The 20,000-nt window shown below is 43.0% G+C and overlaps 1 protein-coding gene across 7 annotated transcripts in view; it reads left to right on the forward strand.

Annotated features, from left to right (window-relative positions):
• Positions 1–20,000, forward strand: part of LOC114922082 (NLR family CARD domain-containing protein 3-like) — a 231,287-nt gene that overhangs the window by 201,044 nt on the left and 10,243 nt on the right. For all 7 annotated transcript variants that reach the window (XM_065954446.1, XM_065954453.1, XM_065954449.1 and 4 more), the window contains one exon: positions 19,974–20,000. This exon is cut by the window's right edge and continues 147 nt beyond it. In XM_065954446.1, coding sequence (XP_065810518.1) covers positions 19,974–20,000 — 27 coding nt within the window. The remainder of the gene's footprint in view (positions 1–19,973) is intronic.

The raw sequence follows: 20,000 nt of genomic DNA on the forward strand, positions 1-20,000 counted from the left end.
GTCAGCCATTTGTGTTCTGTTGCTGTTGTCTGACCTCGGCCCAATAAATTCTAAGATAAGCCACTGTCTGTTTCACCATTTCATCATTGGACATTTCCAGCAGAAACATCATGGCGTCATGATGTTCTTACATGCTTTTATATTTTGATATCTTTTTCTCTATATGGGTAATGTGCAATATATGTTGTGTTTTATACATGGGTCTGTACTTTTCTGTTGACATGTCGATGTGTTTTTCTATTGTTTTTATGGATTCTACTGTGAGGCCGCTGAATGTGTGCAGCACTTTGAGCCCAAGACAAATGTCTGAAGTTATAGTATTTACAGCTGCTCCTTTGAGCCCAAATCAACGCCACAGCGCTCTTCTTTTCATCATGTTGGACTTGAGACAGCGAGGCGTCAGTTTAAACACACCTGAAGCTGGTTGACCCGCTGTTAAAGAGATGCTAGTCTGTGCTCTGTTAATCATGTTACACCAAGCAAAGCCATTCCAGCATATAGAGCACCATTGTGACCCTCGCTCTGCCACTGTGGTCGGTAGGTTGAGCAAATTCACCCGCCACTGCAAAAAGACACCCGTATGTGACGAGTGCTGATTTCCAACCCTGTTTTATACACTTCTAGTTGTCCAAATGTCCTAAAGGTCATGGTTGCTGTTGAATACTAACATGTTAGTTTAATGTTTAAAGTTTAAGACTCAATGTCTTGTTATTGGCATTATTCAGGGCAGATCAGACGGACAAATCATGTTAGGATCAAAACAAACTGCACTGAGGTGCTGCATCAGGTACTTAGGCAGACAGGAAGGAAGAGAAAATCAAATGAAGGATCACATCAGGTAATGAGATGTGGACACTTGACCATCTCCGTCTTTCACATTTTTCCTGCTTGTATCTCACCTGTTTGTTATTTTGTCCTCAGGTTGTTTTACCTGCATGAACGTCTTTTATTGTCCTCTGATAAATCTGGAGATCACAAGATGGGTAATCGAGGGGGCAAAGAGGAGGACAGAGCAGAGTCTCCTCTGTCCAGCTGTCTCTCTATGAAGAGTTACCGGTCTAAAGCTCGTCCTCTAAACTTCAGTAATGAACCAGGACCCTCAGATCCACAGTAAGAGAACTTTTTTTAATCACCAAACTGTCAAACTAAAAGAAAGAGTCCTGAACTCCACAATGTGTTGATTTTCTTGTTTTTAATCATCAACCTGCACACAGTGATCATACAGAGAAAGTCACTGAACTCATAACAACATACTAAGGATTCTATATATGTATTATATGTTTATAGATAAGATAATATGATTTCAGTATTGACTCTTTGGTTGTGTATCTAGTCGTCTTCTCTGTGATTCTGCAGGAAGTAGTCTTTTAAACTGATCCTGAAGTTTAGTGAGATCTGCTGTGATCGTTTTCTTTGAATCATGTTTTCTGTTGTGTCCACTCTTTGTTTGTCTTTTTTAATGTTTTCTAACATGACTACACAATGAGATCTTTTTATTTTTACTGAAGTACCGTAAAATCCGGTGTAAGATGCACTTAAAAGTTGGCTGGGTCTTACTAATATACCAGTATAAAATGTTGACACATGAACCATCATTACCGCGGGTGCAGAAGTCACCATCACTGGGTGCGGCCGGACGCGATTAAAAAACCATCCCCATTCATTGGGCCTGATTTACTAAAGGTTTGTGTGTCTTAAAACGTGTGCAAACTTGATACCACCCACAAAAAATGTGTTAACTGATCTACTAACGGCGTGCTGTGAGGACTGAATCTTTCATATGAACAAAACAACACGCATTGTCCATTTAGTACGTTTGACTTAATGAATATTCAATATGGGGCGTTTCTGTCCTAGAAAGGAGAAAATGAAAACAAGTTAAGTTAGTACACGCATTGTGATTTACCAAGCAGACAAAAACTGAGGTGATTGTGACGGTGTCTGAATTTAACACCTTTGAAAAGAAGGTGCTAACCCAGGAGACCAGTGTTACACACAACAGACTGCTGTTATTGAAGTTAGGAGGAGACATAGACACAACAAAAGAAGGCATACAGATCACGTTATTCCCCACACATGTTAATAAGTTTGGAATGACAGCAGGAAACACCATGATTAAACTATATTGTTGCCTATTTAAAGAAAACTGAACATTCACAGCCTCTGCATTCTAAAGAATTTCAACACTGATGTTTATTTCTTCATATTTCCCTCTTCTCACCAACATTTTATTTTAAACTGGGGATTTCCTTTTTCTCAGGTTGTGCATCTCTCCCCCAGCTCGTGCCCTCTGGTGCGCTCCTCTCCATAGTGCGCTCGTCTCCTCCCTCTAAAGCCCGCTGCTGCTACGCTTGACTGGGGGAACCTCACCACTGCTTGTACCCCCGTCTTAGATAACTCTTAGGAAGAGCGTTTATGTCCGATCAGACACAGCGCTGGCCAGCTGTCTGGTGCTCAACAATGTGCCGAGTGTCGCGCCTGAGCGCCACAGAGGACACAGCTCACACCTCCTGCACAATGTATGACAATTCATCTTCAAAAGATGAAGAAAACAGAGGCCCTGTTTAATGCAGAGGTTTTCTTATAAGCCAAATTTTATTTTTGTAATATTCAGTTTTATCTGCTAGAACTCAAAAATACTGTACGTTCATTTGCCTCTTCCACTGAGACCTATTTTGCGCTTGCCGTCGTCCTGCTTTCCGTCCAAACTCTCCATGACGTAAACCAGTAGAACACACAAAAACCCAACTTAAATAGTACCGCCTCCACAAGGTTTGCACACACACACTCACCAAACGTGCAATTTTTTGGAGTGAACACACAGTTTAGTACTCTTTACTTGGGACTTTAGTAAATCAGGCCCTCAGTGTATTAAGAGCTGATTGCACGCTGTTCTGGGAAAGACAGCGACACAGACCAGTCTGGCTGCGCTACGTTTTCAAAACTTTTCCCTCAAGAGGTCAAAATAATGAATTTACAGAAAACTGTAGGATATTGTTCCATAAATAAACCTTGTTGAACGCTCTTTTGATTGAAAGAGTCCTTTATTAAAGTTAAAGAGAAACAAGCAGAGTCGGGCAGAGAGCTCGCAAGCTAGGAGTCTCTGCTTCACAACTTTCCCTGCAGGCTGAGAGCTCGACTACCGTACTGTAGCTGGTAGGAGAGCAGACTCCACAAAGAGAAAACAGACTAAAAGGGTGACAGAGCTGAACAGTAACTGCAGGTTTTGGACTTCGCTGAACACAATAAAAACTGTAACGCAGGAAGACAGTGTAAACTTTATTTTCTCTCTGAGAGACCTTCAAAAACACAGCGCGTCTTATACCAGTGCAACTTATATTTCAGATTTTACATTACTTATTTTTTTAACTCATGACACAGCTCCTGCACATGCTCAGTGTGCAGGTCGTGACACAGCTCCTGCACATGCTCAGTGTGCAGGTCGTGACACAGCTCCTGCACATGCTCAGTGTGCAGGTCGTGACACAGCTCCTGCACATGCTCAGTGTGCAGGTCGTGACACAGCTCCTGCACATGCTCAGTGTGCAGGTCGTGACACAGCTCCTGCACATGCTCAGTGTGCAGCTCTCTATAAAGCTGATTAATAACTTTTCAAAGGTCTCAGGTCTCAACCTAAATATTAAACACTTTGAACTTATGGCTGTCAAAGATTGTAATGTTCCCCATATTTGTAACAATCCAGTGAATGACCAGGTCACATACCTGGGAGTAGTTATCACCACGGAGCAAAATATAAGGTGCACCTTAAATTTGAGTGTGGGTTTGAACTTTTTGGAACTTTCTGGAACAATAAGGACATTCTCTACAAAAATGAATCCCTGTTTTTTGAAAACTGGTTGAAAATAACATCACACTTGTAGGTCAGTTATTGGACTCAGATGGTAGACTCTATGGTTACACAGACAGACTTCTGCACATGCTCACTGCGGAGGACATGGCACACCTTTTTAAAACACTGCTTTTTGTGTCTTTATTTGATTTAGTCCACCACTGGTTTCTAAATGTCAGTGTCAGTTTTCACGGCTTTATGATTTCCCTTATCTCCACAGAATAACAAAGGGGTCTGTTTCTGTGGAGGAGCAGCTGTCCAGCTGTGCTTTGTGTCAGTGTGTCCTAAGAGATCCAGTTTCTACCAGATGTGGACACTGGTTCTGTAGACAGTGTCTCACCTCATACTGGGACCAGTCTACTTCATCAGGAGAGTCCTCCTGTCCCCAGTGTGGAGAACGAGGACTGCAGAGATCCAGTAAGTCCAGCACTGTAATAAATAAGACTGAAGTCATTGTGTCTAAAAACAAGACAAAGCAGTTAGTATTTTCATTGATATATAGTTAAATGAAACATTTACATTTTATCTGATTCTTGCTGTCAGTTTATATTCAGTATATTTTATTTCTCTTGTAGCAGCACACATTTATTACAGGGATGTTTTTGTGTCATGCAGTTTGCTTAATGTGTAATAATGACAATTGTTGATTTGATCATTTTATAAATCCAGTCTCAGGATATGTTTCTTCTCTTTCAGCAGATAGAGGTCTGCAGGAGGTTACAGATGAACTTAAGATCAGTCTGAGGAAGAGATGTGAACATGTGACTGAAGGAAGTGATGAAACAGGAAGTAGAACCCTCCTCAACAGGATCTACACTGAGCTCTACATCACAGAGGGACAGAGTGAAGAGGTGAACACCCAACATGAGGTGAGACAGCTTGAGACAGACTCTAAAAAGAAGACCCTCCATGAGACTCCAATCAAGTGTCAGGACATCTTTAAAGCCTTACCCGACCAACAGAACCAAAAGACAGAAGCTCAACCCGACCAACAGAACCAAAAGACAGAAGCTCAACCCGACCAACAGAACCTAAAGACAGAAGCTCAACACGACCAACAGAACCAAAAGACAGAAGCTCAACCCGACCAACAGAACCAAAAGACAGAAGCTCAACCCGACCAAGAGAAACCCATCAGAGTGGTTCTGACAAACGGCGTCGCTGGTGTTGGAAAAACCTTCTCAGTGCAGAAGTTCACTCTGGACTGGGCAGACGGCTCAGAGAACCAAGACCTCAGTCTGGTGATCCTGCTTTCATTCAGGGAGCTGAACTTGATCAGAGATAAGGAGTACAGTCTTCTTGAGCTGCTCCGTGTTTTCCATCCAACATTACAGAAGGTCACAGCAGAGACGCTCGCTGTCTGTAAACTGTTGTTCATCTTTGACGGCCTGGATGAAAGCAGACCGTCGTTGGACTTCACAAACATGGAGGTTGTGTCTGATGTCATACAGAAATCACCGTTAAACACACTGTTGACAAACCTCATCAAGGGGAATCTGCTCCCCTCAGCTCTCATCTGGATAACTTCTCGACCTGCAGCAGCCAATCAGATCCCTCCTTCATGTGTTGACAGGCTAACAGAACTACGAGGCTTCACTGAAGCCCAGAAGGAGGAGTACTTCAGGAAGAGGTTCAGTGATGATGAAGATCTGTCCAGCAGAATCATCTCACACATCAAGACATCCAGGAGCCTCCACATCATGTGTCTGATCCCGGTCTTCTGCTGGATCACTGCCACAGTTCTGGAGCACATGATGAGCACAGAGCAGAGAGGAGAGCTGCCCAAGACCCTGACTGACATGTACTCACACTTCCTGCTGGTTCAGACAAAGAGGAAGAAGAACAAGTATGATGAGGGACTTCAGATGAGTCCACATGAGCTGGTGGAGGCTGACAGGGAAGTTCTTCTGAAGCTGGGGAGGCTGGCGTTTGAACATCTGGAGAAAGGAAACATCATGTTCTACCAAGAAGACCTGGAGCGTTGTGGTCTGGATGTCACAGAGGCCTCTGTGTACTCAGGAGTTTGTACAGAGATCTTCAAAACAGAGTGTGTGATCTTCCAGAAAACAGTCTACTGCTTTGTTCATCTGAGTGTTCAGGAGTTCCTGGCTGCAGTCTACAAGTTCCACTGTTTGACAAACAGGAAGAGAGGTGTAGTGAAGGCTTTCCTTAAAGACATCAGGATCCTTTTTCAAACTCCTGAAAGTGATGACGTATCCCTGGATGTCTTCCTGAGGAGTGCCATGGAGAAATCCCTGAAAAGTAAAAATGGTCACCTGGACCTGTTTGTTCGCTTCCTTCATGGCCTCACTCTGGAGTCCAACCAGAGACTCTTAGGAGTCCTGCTGGGTTGGAGAGACAACAGTCAGAAAATGATCCAGAGAGTCATCAACAACCTAAAGGAGATGAACAGTAAAGATATCTCTCCTGACAGAAGCATCAACATCTTCCACTGTCTGACAGAGATGAACGACCTCTCAGTCCATCAGGAGATCCAAGAGTTCCTGAAGTCAGAGAACAGATCAGAGAATGAACTCTCTGATATCCACTGCTCTGCTCTGGCCTACATGCTGCAGATGTCAGAGGAGGTTCTGGATGAGCTGAACCTAAATAAGTACAATACATCAGACCAGGGACAACTGAGACTGATTCCAGCTGTGAGGAACTGCAGGAAGGCAGAGTAAGTCCAGATGTGATTAAATATGAGTAAAAATAAGTCGTTTAGTTCTTCAAATATATACTATACAATATCTAGGTTTTTGAAAACAGTGTTTATCTGAAATATTAACAAACTCTTCAGTCACTTGTATTTTGTTATAAGTTCTCTTGAACTGCTTTAAATGCTGTGAGTGAAATATGTCTTTTTTTAGATCTAGTGTTTACCAACTTCAAGGTCACAGGTCATTTGTTTCATAATAATCCCTACGTTTACTATTTTTCTTTTATCATCCTATTAGTGTCAGTAATAACAATAGTGATTATTGTTACAATAAATATTATTATCATTACAACTAGGGCTGTCATGGTAACCGCAAAAATGAAGATTCATAACAAGTGTCATCTCAAGACGCTTTACAAAAAGCAGGTCAAAGACTTTACTCTTGTTTAATAACAAGGGGGAGAGAGAGATAAAGAGAGAGCGAGAGAGAGAGGGAGAAAGAGGGAGAGAGAGAGAAAGGGAGATAGATTTTTTTTTTTTGATTTTTCAAACTTCATTTAATTGCTCAAAGTATTTAAAAAAAACACAAATAACAAACAGCCAATCACTCAAAAATAAAACAAAATAAAATAAAATAAAATAAAATAAAATAAAATAAAATAAAACCAAAATCAAATCAAAATGTTACTAAAAACCAAATCATCATTTTTAACAGAACATAAAACACGTTTGATGCACCAAGTGTCTTCAAACTCTTCTAGATTGTTTGACAAACTGAAGAAACTGAAATCTAGTTTCAGACGAGCTTTTAACATACAAACATAAAAAATCTTTACATCAGCATCCAAAGATCCTTCTATCTTGTTTCTCCTGCTCAGGTACACAGCCATCTTTGCCTGACCTAGCAGGAAATTAAACAATTGACAATCTGACATCTGAATTAACATCTGGAACAGAGACACAAGACGACCACCCTCCAACAAACAATGAAACACCGTTTCTCTCTGCGTTCAGAACAGACATGTATCTACAACATCAGGATTAATCACAGACACAAAACTATTCACAGCAATACTGCCATGAAGAATCCTCCACTGCAGATCACCACCCCTCTTTGTTAGAGGTGCTTTATAGAGAGCTCTCCACTCATGTCTCTGAGTCTCTGACAGAGCCAGGTGAAAACACCAAAAAAGAAAACATCTGAATTAACATCTGGAACAGAGACACAAGACGACCACAGACCAAGAAACAATGAAACACTGTTTCTCTCTGCGTGCAGAACGGAAATGTATCTACAACCCCCCCCCAATCAATTTGCTATAAGCTTCAAAAACAAGATTTCTTTCTCTAGTTAGCTTTAACAAAGTTGCATGTAACGGGGGGTTAGGGGTAAATAAAATAAACGTAACAGAGCGATTTGTGTAATGTATCGTTATAGTGCTAGAAGCGCTATTGTGAAGTGCGACTTTGCACTGTGATCCTCCTCAGCCACCGTACCTGATAGAGTGCATTGTTGTTACGTGCAGTGTGTGAGTTCAGAATAAAGCTACACAGTGACAAGTTAACACAGCCTGATTCTTAAGCCACAGTTCTTTACAATTTGTGACAACAAACAACATAAATTGAGTCCCCGGTCTGCTGTTTGTTCTGCTCTGACTCTATGAGCAGATTGCAGCTAAATGAGTTAGCCTACATGGCTACAATGAAAACTCGTTCCAGCCTCCAAATAGTAAAGTTAAAGATCTAAAATAAACTTTTTTCTCTGTTAAAAAGCGAGACAAAGAGCATGTCAGTATTTTCTTTAAATGTTGAAACATTTCCTGTCATTAATAGTCTATTACTTGAATACTATAAGCCTTGATTTGATATTATGTATGATGTAATGACGTATACGCAGGGTCTGAAATGAACAACCGCCAAACACGTACATTTTCTTTTTGGCAAGTAAATTTTAGGGCTATCCGCCACAGGGCGGGTAAATGTTTTACCCATCATTCATGTATAACTATGCTATACTTTATTTAAAACTAGGCTACAAGTATTAAACACATTTGTTGTAGCTGCAGTTACTTTTCCCTGCTCCTCTCTCTGCTGTCTTCATGACGGAGCATCGCTAAGACACACACACACACACACACACACACACACACACACACACACACACACACACACACGTTTACAAGTGATAGAAATGTTTGTTAACTAAAGTGAGTTCAGATTAGCTGAACCTCTGATGTGATTGAACACAATTTGTCAAAATATTAAGACATTCCTTTAAATAACATATTATGTACCATTAATGTCATGACAGGTTTTCTAACTGTGGACTGTCAGAGACTCACTGTGAAGTCGTGGCCTCAGCTCTGAAGTCCAACCCCTCCCATCTGAGAGAGCTGAACCTGACTGACAACGAGCTGCAGGATTCAGGAGTGAAGCTGCTTTGTTCTGGACTGCAGAATCCAAACTGTAGACTGGAGACTCTGAGGTAAGACAACAGGTTTCATTTCTCTGTTCAGATTCATATGATGTGAAACTAAACTGTAGACTTCAGGCTGATAATCAAATGATCCACACTGAGGATCTTAATGCCTAAGTCCATTTTCTTCTTCTGTGGTTTTATCCACAGAGTGGTAGCAATTTAAAGCCTTACATTTTAAACCTAAATATATATAAAAAAATAACTTGTTGTATATTTCACTCTTTACCACCTGAACAGCTGATTTTTAGATAAATTATGAATAATTAAACAAAGAAAAACAATCATTCCAATTTCAACCATCAGACATAAAAATAAAGTCAAACACTTGTTTTGTCTGAGATGTTTGTGACACTGTGAGATTCTGAAAGTGTCAAAGGAAATTGAAGACTCTTTGATTGAATGTCTTCTCTATAACTAGAATAAATATTACAGATGTTTACTTAGTTCACTTTTCGTTGCAGACGATCGTCTTTGTTTTTTGGGTTAGGGTTAGGGCTAACTCTTATCTTAGGGCAGGGATGTTAAACATACGGCCCAACAGCAGGTTTAATCTGGCCCGTGAGACGTTTTGGGAAGAAGGAGGAAATGTATTGAAAAATTATTTTATTTTTTTATAAATGAAATTTTTGTAATGCTTATTTTCCCTGAATTGTTTTAAAACCTATAATGAGCAACGTAAAGGTTGATATCATCATACTAAAATTAATTAAACAGGGCACTTTGAACTATTTTCTCAGCAGGGAGAATCATAAAAAAGACGAGTGGCCGAGCTCCTGCATTACTCTGGTAATACATCACATCAGAAAACAGGCTGAACACCTGAGAGAGGTGACACAGAATGCAGGTTTTCAAGAGAGATCGAAGGAGCGATATTTCTTTAGTTTTATTTGCTCACAAGTTGCCAGAATTTCATCAAAGCTACGAGACTTAACGACAGGCACACCGCTGCACTGCGCGCTCATCATGACGGTCTTCAGTTCTGTCCACACTTCTTACCAGTTTCTCCTGTCTTCACTGATGGAAAACAAAAGTTTTACTAATGATAACAAAGCTTCCTATGGAGTGAGCCACAAAGAGCAGCTCGTGCAAATAAAAAACAATCCTCTCTGTCCTGCGTAACGGCCCAGACCGTCTCCTCACATCCAGTGTAGTTTGTGGACACCGGCATTGAGCCTGATGATAGACTTATTTTACCTCTGGTTATTGTAAAAACAGTAAATTAAAATGAATATTAACTGATTTTATTTACAGATGGTTCATTTTTAGGTCACCCAGAGGTGAGCGTGTTGTGTTGATCACCTAAAAGTTTCAGCGTGACATCACTTCTAAATGCAGTAGCCTGCTGTTGTGCCTTTATCACCAGCTTTAATCAGACTGTAAAAATATAACTATTACTGAACATTTCATTCTTATCTGAAAACAATATCACGCACAGGCTGTCCAATCATACAGAGGTCCGCTGGTTTAACCCCGGAGCAGCGCTAAAATTCTTCCTTGAATTGCGCACGGAGATGGCACAGATTCATGGCGCATAAAAAGTCAGTGACAGAGTTAGATCACGATAGTGCGGACACGTAGAAGAACGGACTGCCAGACTCATATCAAAAGTGGTTTAACTGAGTTTACTTAGTTAAAGAAGTTGAACTCCACACAGAGCTGATCAGACTGCAGTGATCAACGCTGAAGGATCAATTCAAGTCTGTTGGTTTGGAAACATTTGATGCCTGACAGTGAAATACCTGAAGATGACTGTTTACATCAAAGACACTCTGTGTGTTTGTTCAACATATTCATGTGAGCAGGTTTAATCTGTGATGAACCTTAACGAGTGCAGAGTACAGAGTTTGTCAGTTCGTCTGCATCTTGTTCTGCTACATATACTCGTTTATCTCATTTATCAAGGACACAAACTCTTTGTCTTTAAGTAAAGAATTGTTAAATCTTCACTGCTTACTTTTATGGTTATTTACAGAAAGAGAGAGGAGAGCAGATAAGGGGGTGTGTTCTGAAATAATCATATTATGTATATTGCTGTCAATCACATTCTCCACCATAGATTGTGATAAAATAGATAATCAATCCGAGAGTATGAGTTATGAGCATTAGAATAAAATGTGTATTCACGGGCTGTAGGATTTACAACACGCCATATGTCAGTCATTGCCAAAATGTCCTTTAGCCTAATTCATGAAGTGCTGCTGATAACGCACCATCAGATGGAAGTGGGCGGCCAGGCCTATCCACAACCGGATCACTGACTGGGTTATTGAGATGGAATCACATTCAACTTGGAAAGAAATTCAGCTTTACCTTTATTAGGAGCGTAGGCATTCACTAGAGTGCACTTCACATTTAGTAAGAAACCTGATATGATGATATACTGTATCTGCCATCTTTATCAGCTATTTCTTGAGATAACCTAAAAGTGTACGCTTTGATATTTAAATACTGACAGCTCTAGAGACTCCATTACCTGGTGATTTAACAGATATATATTTTATTATGAAGTACACACACACACACACACACACACACACACACACAATGACGGAATGTTTCAGCCACATGTACACACACACGTGTGTTGTGTAAGTACTACACACAGCCTGACTTACAGCCTGACTTACAGACTTCAATCAGGAGAGACTTACTTGAGAATGAACAATTATTTATTTACAATAAATGTGCAACAATTAATTTGGAATGTGCAAAGTGTTTTGGGGATTAGACTCCATCGTGACGACTTCACGCTCGGAAGGTAATGAAGCCGACAGCAGGTTAGGAGACCCCCCTATGGAGTCTAGACACTGGTGGTGGTGAAGATGAATGGGAGCTGCGATGAGGGATTGGTATCCGAGCCTGATCTGGACTCTGCTGAGCTGGAATGGAGGTGCCTGGGGCGTTGGTGCGTTACAGCGGTTGCCTGAAAAGACAGAAGGGCTGCGGAAGAGAGAGAGTTGTTTTAGCCTTTTTGCTGCTGCAGAATGATTGGATGGGAGAGGTTGTGCCCAAATCTGATTGGTTGATCACTTGAAGAAAAAACGCCCATAAACAGCTGATCACCAGAGAAGGGAGACAGAGGAAGTGGTTTAGGTTGAAGTGAAAGGATGAATGAATGAGTGAAAGAATATAACCAGTCTTCCTGTCTAAACTTATGCTGAGCTCCATGTGTGATTAATTTATTGTTCAGTCACTTTAGGCGATGTTATCTATATCAACAGGACGCTGATGCCCTCTGCCCCGGGCCTGACAAGTTCAAAATCCTGCCGGACTGATGTCTCGTACTCAAGCCGGGCAACAGTACCGATAGCCGGGGAGCCAACTTAACAAAGCCACCGGTCTACCAGACCTCATTTCTCAAAGTTGTGTGTTTTTTTCTTGTACATGTGTTGGGGTTGTATCAAGTCAACTTTGGTTATATTCTTTAATAATTATACTTAATTATTAATAATATAAATAAAATATCATTAAACTATGTTTAATCTCGTTTTAGGGCACCAACCTGTAATCAGGTAAATATAACCAAAATATCACTCAAATCAGTCTCAAATTAGTTATTTAATTACTAGTATTATTAATAATGAATAACTATATTTAATAAATTGAAGGCGTGAAATCCGTACACAAAGCCTTCGCACCCAGCTTATATCACAATGTAAATACACCAGTAATCACAAACAACTAAACAAAGCAACATCAATCCAAAATCAATGAACTTAATTAAACAAATAACTATTATAAACTAATCTAAGCAACAAACATTATCAAGCAAAGGCTTGTGGAAGGGGTGTGAATGTGTGTGTGTGTGTGTGTGTGAGAGAGAGAGAGAGAGAGAGAGAGAGAGAGAGAGGGGGAAGAAGAAAAGGGGGGGAGATGGCTTCGTACCCACGTGGTCGTTCACGATGGCGCAAACCTAACAAAGACCTGGGTGCGTGCGTGTGTGGATGAAAGGGAGAGAGAAGGGGGGGGGAGATTACTTCGTCCCACGTGGTCGCCCTTCCGATGGCGCACACCTAACAAAGGCCTAAATGTGGCCTTAATGTCTAAAAGAGACTGAGTTCGGCCCTACACGATCTGTGTCTCTGAGGCGTCTGGATAGCCGCGAGTGTATAGATCTCTGTGCGTAATGGCGCGGTGGTGGAGTTGGTCTCCAGATGTACGTTTACACGGGAATATGTGTGTATGTGTATGTTCGTAGAAGGGGAAATAAAAGAGAATAAAAGAGAATAAAGGAGAAATGCGTGCCTGAAGAGGCCGGATCACAGTCCGACTCCCGCGCCACAACTCGGAGTAATTCCCTTCATTCACAGAAACAAACCAATAGCCGAATTCAGGTTAATACGGCTTACACTGGCCTTTCTGATCAGAAGAGTAATACCCGGTTATAACGCTGTTACACTAAACACATATAGGACGCAGCGGTCCGAAACAACAACAAGAGTTTTAAACAGTTAAAACTCAGGACACAGGTCCAACAAAGATAAAAATTACAGTTTCTGCTTCGATCAACAATTGTTAAAAACACTCTCTAAAGCTAATTCTGCCCAGACCTAATTAAGCCTCACTTGTGAATCGCTTTGTCCGCGATTGGTGAAAGGAAAAGAGTCCGGCGATGGAGCAGATCTTCTGTCCGTCCTGGTGCAGAGGCGTCTGATGGCGGCGAGGGTCCCTTACGGCGAGAGCGGCTTCGTTGGTTCTCCGTCGAGTGGAAAGATGTCCGTTGATGTCCTTTCGTTGCAGGACGGAATAAGACCGTTATCTTTCTGATAATCTGTTATAGTCTGACGCTCTCTGAGAAACTGAGATGCGTTCACTGGACAATCCGAGCTCGGAATTTAGAACACTGCCGGCCGCGGATTACCTGCGCGCCAAAACTTAAAACAAAGGAAGATTGTTGCAGGAAACAGGAGGTGAGCTTGTGTCTCCGAACACTTGAAGTCAGCGTGTGGAAAGAGAAAGAACAATGGAAGTCTTGGAGCTTTGTAGCCTGGCCTGCTCCATGGGGGGTCTACCTCAGGTCCCCTCCAATGAGGAGAGAGAGGTTCCGGTCCCCACTTACTTCACGCGTAGGTGTGAAGTACCGCAGGGGATTCTGGGATTAAGAGTCCTTTTAGGCCTCTTTGTGATCTCAGTGAATAACTCAAATGAGGCTTTTACAGAGGTGCAGGCCCATGTTGGGCCACGCAGGCTTAGACCAGTCAAGCAATGGACTTGGGACCGAAACACTGCACGAAAGCAGCAAACTGGCCGAACAGAGGAAACGAAGTGATATGGTACCCAGAGTTCAGGACAGGCAGAGAAGGACTTCAGCCCCCAGATCAGATGAGGAAACCTCAGATGAAGGATGGGAGACCGAACCAAGCCCCTGGAGGAGGGAGACAGACATGTTGCAGGATCTGGAGGAGAGGGGAAGGCACCGCCGGGTCGACCCAGGCACAAAAGCGCCCATGTCCTCAGACCACCCGGTAAAGAGTAGGATGAGTAAAGAGGAAGGGCCCCCGCGTTCCGCCATATGCTTTGAGCGAAGAGAACCCTCACCCCGCAGGATGAGAGGCTTTACTCCCCCTAGAGACAGGGAGGAGACACGGGCCCAATTGGGCACCGAACGCTACCTGTCCCACGATAGACGGCCACGTCTGAGCCGAACACAAACCCCGCCACGGTTACAACTCTACTACCGTGACAACCACAGGGCTTACGATTCGTCAGACGAATCGGACGACCCTTGCCAGCCTTCGGGTCAGGGCCTGCGAACCAGGTAGATAGAACCTCAGGCCAAAGATCTGAAGCGTTTTGACCCAGATAGCCCAGATTCAAGTATTAACGACTACCTTAGAGAAGTTGACCATTGTCTCCTTGACCTGCCTCATGCGTCCTCACATGAAAAACTGAAACAGATCTGGAAGACTACGGCTAGGAGTGTCCGTGATTTCATGGGGACACTCCCACCAAAGGTCCGATCCTTGCAGAAAGGAAACAAATCTGTTAGTCAGCACTTACAAACTGCCAAGCAGAAAGTGTTGGACATTTTTGAATTAATTCAGGGAGCACAGGTAAGCATAGAGCAAGACATATCGTCAGGATATGACTCTGATCCTGGACCAAGCCCCTTAAGAGATCAAACAACCCTGCTGAAAAAGCTCAGTAAAGAACCGAGCAGCCAGGATAACCCAAGGACTGAGGAAATAAGTCTAGTTTTCCCTGATTTTGACTGTGGAGCCCCGCTCCTTGGGGAAACGCCCCAGTTCTCTGACAACTGTGACACCCTTTCACACCTTCACAGGTTTGAATCACCACATAGGAAGGGGGGTGACTTCTCAGCCCCCAGAGGCAGAGATAACACCAGGCCCCCTCCTGCTACCTGTAGGTTCCCATTGCAGGATTCACAGCTGAGGAATATCCAAACCTCAGATGACTGGGATGGCTCCCTTCTACCCAGAGATCAAAGAATGCGCATAAGGCTCATTGAATCTATGGCACAGGATGTAGAGCGGTTTGATCCAGATAACTCAGACCTCTGCATCGATGATTACCTCAGAGAGATTAACCTGTGTCTCAGTGAGGTACCTGATGCATCCACAAGAGAAAAACTCAGGCTGATCTGGAAGACAACTTCCAAGAGTGTCCGTAACTTCACGACTACCCTTCAGCCTGAGATCAGATACCAGTACTCTGCGCTCTGCAATGCTTTGCGCCAGGAATACTCCACCTACATTGACCCTGCATCTGCCCTTCTTAGTGCTTTCAGTGTCTTGCATCAGAAGCATGAGGCCCCCAAAGATTATTACTGGCGACTTAGATCTGCATATTTCCAGGGACGTAAGGCTCCAGGTTTGGAAGAGAACCCAACTTTCAAGTCCATCTTCATGCACAATCTGCATGGCTGCGTGCGTTCAGATGTCACCCTGCATAGTCGTACACATCAGCTTAGTATGAAAGAGATCAAAAGATTCGCACAGGCGGTTTGGCAGACACGCTTACGCCACGTGTCACGTGAGGGCAACAAGCTGCCTTGTGCTAAGAATAAGAGACCATATCACCGGCAGAATAGAGAACAGAGCCAGGGGGGTGGGACTCAACCACAGAGTAGGCTCCAGCCTGGAGAACTGATCGCTACCAGATCCGAACGGAACTCTCGGGATGGCCGTAGTCTGAGACAGAAGGGTAGGTATAATCGGAGTTCCTACGAGCTCCCTAAGGACTCCCTCGCTTACAGAGAACCCGATTCTGACTCCACATAGGAGTGGGGGTGTAGCCTCCATTCTAGAAACACAACAATGTCACTCTACCGACATGAATGTTTCCTAGTCCCTGTTTTGTGTTTTGACATTGGTAGGGAGACATATAATGTACATGTACATTTACACACCTACATGCCACAAACACCTTCCCACAGGCTTACTCCTGCCCAGGCTAGGAGTTAGCCCACAAATCTACACCTTATACTCTTCTCTTTCTCCCCTCCTTTTGTCTGTTTGTTTCATTTGTTTTGTTAAAGAATGCACCTTGAGTAGCAAAGCTTTGCTAATGCCTGGTTATGTTTTATGCCTAGCTTTAGACATAGTTAGACAGTCTGCCCAGACTTTGCCTCAGTGTCTGCCCAGACCGAATGCCTCTCAAAATGTATGGACTTTTGGCTCACTAACTATTTGAAAATTTGTCTCCTCACGCATGGACTGTTGGCCCTATTTGCCCTAAAGACCGCGACCCGCAATCCCATTCTTCAGGACAAAGGGGGGATGTTGGGCCACGCAGGCTTAGAACAGTCAAGCAATGGACTTGGGCCTGCACCTCTGTAAAAGCCTCATTTGAGTTATTCACTGAGATCACAAAGAGGCCTAAAAGGACTCTTAATCCCAGAATCCCCTGCGGTACTTCACACCTACGTGTGAAGTAAAGGGGGGACCGGAACCTCTCTCTCCTCATTGGAGGGGACCTGAGGTAGACCCCCATGGAGCAGGCCAGGCTACAAAACTCCAAGACTTCCATTGCTCGCTCTTTTTCACGCGCTGACCTTCGGTGCTCGGAGACCCAAGAAGATCTCCTGTTTCCTGCAACAATCTTCCTTTGTTTTAAGTTTTGGCGCGCAGGTAATCCGCGGCCGGCAGTGTTCTAAATTCCGAGCTCGGATTGTCCAGTGAACGCATCTCAGTTTCTCGGAGAGCGTCAGACTATAACAGATTATCAGAAAGATAACGGTCTTATTCCGTCCTGCAACGAAAGGACATCAAAGGGCATTTTTCCACTCGACGGAGAACCAACGAAGCCGCTCTCGCCGTAAGGGACCCTCGCCGCCATCAGACGCCTCTGCACCAGGACGGACAGAAGATCTGCTCCATCGCCGGACTCTTTTCCTTTCACCAATCGCGGACAAAGCGATTCACAAGTGAGGCTTAATTAGGTCTGGGCAGAATTAGCTTTAGAGAGTGTTTTTAACAATTGTTGATCAAAGCAGAAACTGTAATTTTTATCTTTGTTGGACCTGCGTCCTGAGTTTTAACTGTTTAAAACTCTTGTTGTTGTTTCGGACCGCTGCGTCCTATATGTGTTTAGCGTAACAGCGTTATAACCGGGTATTACTCTTCTGATCAGAAAGGCCAGTGTAAGATGTATTAACCTGAATTCGGCTATTGGTTTGTTTCTGTTAATGAAGGGAATTACTCCGAGTTGTGGCGCGGGAGTCGGACTGTGATCCGGCCTCTTCAGGCACGCATTTCTCTTTTATTCGCTTTTATTTCCCCTTCTACGCACACACATACACACATATTCCTGTGTAAACGTACATCTGGAGACCAACTCCACCACCGCGCCATTACGCACAGATATCTATACACTCACGGCTATCCAGACGCCTCAGAGACACAGATTGTGTAGGGCCGAACTCAGTCTCTTTTAGACCTTAAGGCCACATTTAGGCCTTTGTTAGGTGTGTGCCATCGGAAGGGCGACCACGTGGGACGAAGTAATCTTCCCCCCCCTTCTCTCTCCCTTTCATCCACACGTGCACACACCCAGGTCTTTGTTAGGTTTGCGCCATCGTGAACGACCACGAGGGTACGAAGCCATCTCCCCCCCTTTCTTCTTCCCTCTCTCTCTCTCTCTCTCTCTCTCTCTCTCTCACACACACATATCTATATACATACTCATCTGCACACACACACATTTACACCTCATCCACAAGCCTTTGCTTGATAATGTTTGTTGCTTAGATTAGTTTATAATAGTTATTTGTTTAATTAAGTTCATTGATTTTGGGTTGATGTTGCTTTGTTTAAATAAATTCTGTTATAATTTAAGAGAGCAGTTGTTTGTGGTTACTGGTGTATTTGCATTGTGATATAAGCTGGGTGCGAAGGCTTTGTGTACGGATTTCACGCCTTCAATTTATTAAATATAGTTATTCATTATTAATAATATTAGTAATTAAATAACTAATTTGAGACTGATTTGAGTGATATTTTGGTTATATTTACCTGATTACAGGTTGGTGCCCCAAAACGAGATTAAACATAGTTTAATGATATTTTATTTATATTATTAATAATTAAGTATAATTATTAAAGAATATAACCAAAGTTGACTTGATACAACCCCAACACCCAAGTCCATTGTTTGACTGTCCTAAGCCTGTGTGGCCCAACACATGTTATAAAGTTGTATTTGTGCACAATAGACAGCGGGGCGTAGAGAAATGCTGCTCCGGTGGTGTTAATCAGTATGTGGTTTGTTAATAAATCCAATTCCCCGTCCTCCTGCATCTGTGAGCGTCCATCTGTCGAGACCTCAGCGGAGATTCAGTGAGCGCAGCCCCAGAATGCCTGGAGCCAAGCCCGGCACCTCGCTAAGGTCCTCCCTGGAGTCAAACTGAACGTGCACCGTTTTCAACTTTAATAAAACTACAAACTCACAAACCAAGCAAGACTATTGAAAACAAGCCTTCTCTCTTCTTTGTAGTAGAACAAATGGAGATAGTATGAAAATATTAAGGACGGATTTCAGTTTTATCTGTTGATTCTCAAAGAATTAGAAACGATGAGAGGCTTAAAGAGAGAAGTATTTATGAGAATCAGAGGATGTTCATCACAGACAAAACCTGCTCACATGAATATGTTCAATATATCTAGATGATTACGGGAGGACATTCAGCGCACCATACACACACACACACACACACACACACACACACACACAGACACACACAGACACACACACAGACACAGACAAACACACACACACACACACACACACACACACACACACACACACAGACACACACACACACACACACACACACACACACACACACACACACAGACTCACACAGACTCACACAAACACAGACACACACACACACACACACACACACACACATACACACACACACACACACACACACACACAGACTCACACACACACACACACACACACACACACACACACACACACACACACAGACACACACAAACACACACACACACACACAAACACACACACACACACAGACACACACAAACACACACACACACAGACTCACACACAGACTCACACACAAACTCACACACACACACACACACACACACACACACACACACACACACACACAGACTCACACAGACTCACACAAACACAGACACAGACACACACACACACACACACACACACAGACTCACACACACACACACACACACACACACACACACACACACACACACACACTCTCCCAGGTGTGTAAAGCTCAGTAGAGTATTGGTTGTGTAATCTTGACTGAGGTCAGTAACATGTTGGTGTCTTTATTGACATGAACAGCTGTATGAATGTTTGGATGATGTCTGTAGAAAGCTGACATTTGAATGATCCACAATAACAGAATGACAAAGTCTCTCTACTTATTTTAGGGACACACTCACTTATTGGACCTAGTTATGTTGTTAAGTTATCATCTGATTGATCATTCTCTTTATTCACATCTTTTATTCTTTATTCAGATTGAGTTACTGCAGTTTGTCAGAGAT

The sequence above is a fragment of the Labrus bergylta genome, chromosome 4 (genome assembly GCF_963930695.1).
Source record: "Labrus bergylta chromosome 4, fLabBer1.1, whole genome shotgun sequence".
Lineage (NCBI taxonomy): Eukaryota > Metazoa > Chordata > Actinopteri > Labriformes > Labridae > Labrus > Labrus bergylta.